This window comes from Monopterus albus, unplaced genomic scaffold (assembly GCF_001952655.1).
Source record: "Monopterus albus unplaced genomic scaffold, M_albus_1.0 scaffold27.1, whole genome shotgun sequence".
Taxonomy (NCBI): domain Eukaryota; kingdom Metazoa; phylum Chordata; class Actinopteri; order Synbranchiformes; family Synbranchidae; genus Monopterus; species Monopterus albus.
Window position 1 is genome coordinate 3,168,240 of NW_018127907.1, and position 5,508 is coordinate 3,173,747.

General features: G+C 39.8%; 1 protein-coding gene across 1 annotated transcript in view; it reads right to left on the reverse strand.

The window, feature by feature from the left end:
* Window positions 1–5,167, reverse strand: part of immt (inner membrane protein, mitochondrial (mitofilin)) — a 16,147-nt gene extending 10,980 nt beyond the window's left edge. Inside the window, exons 1-4 of the mRNA XM_020595567.1 lie at window positions 4,966–5,167; window positions 3,555–3,619; window positions 2,364–2,550; window positions 1,282–1,426 (exon numbers count right to left, since the gene is read on the reverse strand). Coding sequence (XP_020451223.1) covers window positions 1,282–1,426; window positions 2,364–2,550; window positions 3,555–3,619; window positions 4,966–5,007 — 439 coding nt within the window. The 5' untranslated portion in view covers window positions 5,008–5,167. The remainder of the gene's footprint in view (window positions 1–1,281; window positions 1,427–2,363; window positions 2,551–3,554; window positions 3,620–4,965) is intronic.
* Between the last annotated feature and the right edge of the window lie 341 nt (window positions 5,168–5,508).

Sequence of the window (5,508 nt, forward strand, 5' to 3'; positions counted from 1 at the left end):
GACAGGAGGTTGAGCAGCTGGTCCTGGGGTGTAGCCGCAACAACCTGGGGCTGAACAGGCTCAAACCAGCGGTGATGACAGTGGACTTCAGGAAGAGCCTGCCCTCCATGGAGGACCTGTACACCTCACGGGTCAAAAGGAGGGCGGAGAGGATCACTGCTGACCCCTCACACCTGGGACATAATCAGTTCGAACTCCCCTCTGGACGGTGTTGCAGGTCACTGTGCACCAAGGAAACCAGGCACCTGGACAGTTTCTTCCCCCAGGCTGTCACTCTGATGAACACTTGACCCGCAACAGTATGATTGGACAATAACCCTCAGTGCAATACCTGTAAATATACCTCGTACAGATTATACAGATCCATACAGGTCTCTATTTTTAAGTACTCCTATGTTATTCCTATTTATCTAGTTTCACAATGAGCATTCCTTTGTCTGCCTGCATTGTTTACTGCCTGTTTATACTGCTTAGTTTGCATTGTTTGCACTGTTTGTTGCTGTTAATACTGCTTATTATTTTATACTAGTCTTTTGTTGGTTTACTGTTTACTTGCCCCTTGCATGGGGATATGTACATGCACATTGAGAGCCAATGTACCAGAGTCAAATTCCTGGTGTGTCCGACATACCTGACTAATAAAGCAGATTCAAATTATCATACCACACACATTTGCTTATTACCAGTACTGAAGAAAAAAAACAAAAAAAAACAATGTGTGTGCACCTTTCTTCCCTGACGGCCTGTCAGAGACCAGTCACCACATGCAGCGAACAAATGGCAGACAGGAGGCTGAAATCACCAAATTTCATCCAGCAAGCATACTGCTGAAAAACTGGTGAATGTGCTTTCCACCATTGCAGACCACTGGCGACTTACAGGTAAAGTCATAGCATGCACAGATGACGATGCAAGACATATGGTGGTAGCCAACATGGAGCGGCTGGACTGGAATTCTCAGCAGTGTGTGTGTGTGTGTGTGTGTGTGTGTGTGTTGGCATGGGAGAATCTTCGAATAATTGCTGAATAGTTCCCAGTGAATATCGAACAGCATTATAGCTTTAAATGCCCGTCCCTACTATTGGCCCACTTTAAGCACTGCTTCTTGGTATAGCCTAATGGCATTAATTGAAAGCTGAAAGGCCTTGGCAGAGGATTGCACTCTGAGTGCTTTCTAGTGGTTATAGTTAAATTAAATCAAGAAAAACTACTTGGATGGGGAAAGAATGTGGACTGTAACTGTTACCAATAACCCAAAAAACTGCCTTTCAATTGACTTACCCTCTATGCTTTGTGCAGGCTGTTTTGGGACAGGACTGATCTCTTTGGTTGGAGTCTCTGCAGCTTCCTTCACCTTCTTCTCTGATTTGGCTTTTGATGGCTTTTTCTCTTTTTCCATCATAGAGGGAGGCTGACCCAACTCCGTCTAAACAGCATAAACAACAGATTGACAGGATTTAGATAGTATAAGATGTTAAAACTAACATTTTAAATAAGTCATAATTCAAAGAAAGAATGTCTAAAGCCTCATTTCCACCAGAGGAACGTTTCCTGGGGAGCAGGAACATTTTTCAGAACGTAGTTCTTCTACATGCATTTAAATCGGAGGAAACAGGGTCTAAATTTAGTCAAATTCATAATTCAACTCACTTTGAAAACCCACCTTTCTGAAGTTATGTGGTCTAAAATTCACTCTGAAATTCTCAATAATTAGTTTTAAGTTGTGCAATTTCATAACTTTAATTTTTACTATACATTATTTCAGGACTCAAGTTCAGACAGGAAATTTTAGTGCCTAAATATTCAAGAACTACATTCAAGTTCTTCTATTTCAACACACTCAAGTCAGCTCTAAAAATTAAAGCCAACTCAAAAATCTGCATCTTAAATACACTTGTCCAAATTCAGATCCAAATTCACAATGTATACATTCAGAACTGACATTTTGGACACCAAGAAGAAGCACTCTATCACAAATGGATGTGACTGAGCTCCGTGCATCCTTAGCTACCAAACAGCCTGCTGTCTGAATGACGAAAGTCATTTTTAGAATTAATGTGCTCATACGTGTTTTGACAGTGAGTAATATATGTTAATAGATGTGGAGTAGATCAACACTGATAAGTGACTCTTTTGGGATCAGCAGCAGAAATGAGGAGAATACAAAAGAGTCAAAGTGACCATCAGTAGTGGCTAAATATGAGGAAAACTTTAATAAAAATAATAATGATAATCTGAATTCTTTCCCAGCTCTGTTAAGAGTTGATTTTTGTTCTTCAGGTGTCATATCCTCAAACTGTCTGATCTAATGAAGAAGAGATAGAAGAGCTAGTACATCAGCCATGCTGTGAATTCATCCTGACCTGCTTCTTCACAAGAGCACCATCTTGAGAAACAGGACCCAAAGCCAGATCCAACAGCCAGGCTGAGTATGGAACACTGTTCTCCACGGCTGCTCTGAATTTATGGTCCCATTTGGCATAGAGTATTGTACCTCCAATGCCACCACCAACTGTCACCAAGCCAACAGCAACCACTTTAGCAGCACCCCTGTTGTGGAAAAGGACAGCAAAGGATAGATATGAATCATTTGATTTGATTTGATTTATTCATTCAAGCATGTAAAACAGTTGATATGTCAACACATGTAATTTCACACATATCCAACAATAATAATCCAATATCAATTTACTTATACCTAGTACATGCTTGAACGGAGTAGGAAGAAGTTAGACTTATCTAGTCCTACCCCATGACATCATCTTACAACTTTTAAATCCTAAGCAGTATCTCTAGATAAATAATTATCCTCTACACCACACAAGTAATATACTACAGAATTATTACAGTGTTAACATTCTACATAATTACATTCATAGATAATTATCTTCTACCTATTTTTTATGTCTACACTTAAATTATTCCATAGTTTTACCCCACTTATGGAAATACAGAATCTTTTTTTGGTTGTACGTATAGCATGAATTTTTTAATTTAACTGACCCCTTAAATTGTATCCCCCTTCCCTTTCATTAAATAGTTTTTGAATTCCACCAGGTAATAAATTGTTCCTGGCTTTATACATAAACACAGCAGTCTTATATCCCACTAAATCAAAAAATTTTAACAATTTAGACTGTATGAAAGCTACATTGGTGTGATCCCTGTACCCCATCTTATGCACAATTCTTATCGCTCTTTTTTGTAATATATACAATGGTTGAAGTGAGCTTTTGTATGTATTTCCCCAGTTTTCAACGCCATACTCTAAGTATGGTAAAATCAATGAAGAATACAAAATGCGTAGTGCTTTCCCGTCCAAAATATATCTAACCCTTGCCAATCATAGGTAAATATGTAATATTACAATATCTCACTATCATCAAGATGACTGAAGATTCAAAATCTGTATTTGCCGTTTATGCATAAACAGATAGTCTAGGCATATAGGAATTCTTGTGCAGGGCTCTCCTGGAGTCAAGTAAAGAGTTTAAAGCCAACTCACTTGAAATGTTGCTCAGTTTATCTCTGTGTAGTGTGTGATAGTATATTACCTGGAGCCTCCTGCTGTGTAGTGCCGGCAGTGTTGCAGATTTATCGGAGAGGTTCTCTGACAGCTCTTTAGAAGAGAGGACAGAAGAGATATACAGAGATAGTGAGGAAGAGAGAAAATCAATATTAGCCATAGCTAGTTCATAAAATGACACTGCTTGGCCATAACCACCTGAAACATGCACAAGTATACATGTTGACATGAGCCCCTTTTACACAGAGACTGCAGGAAACTGCTGATATATTGACCCTCCTCCAAGTTGAGTTTCTTTATTTAAACCTGTTTACACAGAGCTTAAAAAGATGGCAAAATAGTTAATACTCATAAATATTAATTAGTGAAATTCACCGAGGCTTTGGTTAAATGTCCAACATCATTCCCGTCCAGTGAATCGTGTTTGAGTTATGAGTTTAAAACCCCAGATGATAACTCTCGTGTTCGCTGCCTGCGGATCTCTCCCTCCTGCCACTCGCCCTGTTTCCATACAAAAATCTAAAAAGTCCCACATTAAAAACAAAATCCGACCACACAGCATTATATTCGAGTATATTCTTTGCCAAATTTATCCATATAAAAACCATGTTGTTTCCAGGTGGATCTGAGACAAAACCTCTTCAGTAAAGCATTCAAAACTGATTTTATACAGCTAAAATACAGTTTTCCATGGGCAACAGTCAGGATGATTTGGGACAAGGACTGGCTGCAATTTGAGAGATATTTCAGTTCACCAGTACAAGGGACCTTCTGGGACAGAAAAAAAAATATTTCACTGCTCTTAGTTTTAAAATACGATGTTTTTCGGTTCAACGGCCTCCTGCTCCCATTGGGACCACACACCCCCACCAATACTGATTTTTCACTTAGGAACCGCACAAACCATGAACTAAGCTTGAGCCTGCCACTGTACGATATATAATATCGCATTTGTTGAGTGGAGTGCACGACTTGAAAAGCCTTCTAAGTAAATCTGTAGTTTCAACTAAACTAGAAATGAATCTTATCTTATCTGCAATGTTAATATATGGGTACTTTACCTTTTACTTAACGTTACAGGAAATCATAATGTAAAGTAAAATAAAGAGACGGGCTGAGAGCAGCCTAGACAGGTCTGACCTGACCTCCACACTAACTCGTTAGCTTAATTATGACTGACATGTCATTAGCAATCTGTCACTGGAAGCTAACGTTACAAAGCAAGCACTGCTATTATTGTCTATTATGTTAGTGGTTTCTGATGATAACTTCTATAAGAGTCGTGTCGATTCTAAAGCGTCACGTTAGATGGCATTTTAGCGTCAAAAATCCGCTACAGCAGCCTGAGCCAAATTGTGGGTCACTGAATGACAACACGCCAGTGCTAACATGGCTCACAGTTGAAAAGAGGTGATTAACTGTGAAGGCACGACTCTTACCCGGGCTGTTGTATTAGCTCGTCTCAAGCAAGCCCTCAGCATGTTCCTCGGTCACTTTATTTTCAAATCCTACAAAATTTATCCTGTACAGTATAAGTATTCCACTCCCTTATCCCCTCTCGATTTTTTTTTTATTTCTTCTTCGTTTGCTGCTCCTTCTTCTTCCTCTGAGGCTTATTGGCAAATAACGAATTGGTGCATTACCGCCACCAACTGGTAAGGAGTGTGTCTCAAGAGGCTAGTATTAACTTCTTCTTCTTCTTTCAGCTGTTCCTGTTAGGGGTCGCCACAGCGAATCATCTGTTTCCACCCAACTCTATCCTCAGCATCCTCTACTCTCACCCCAATTAGCTTCATGTCCTCTTTTAGCACATCCATATATCTCCTCTTCTCCTTCCTCTTGACCTCTTGTCTGCAAGCTCCATCTCCAACATCCTTCTACCAATATAACCACTATCCCTCCTCTGCACATGTCCAAACCATCTCAATCTGGCCTCTCTGACCTTGTCCCCAAAACAGCCGACCTGAGCTGTCCCTCTGATG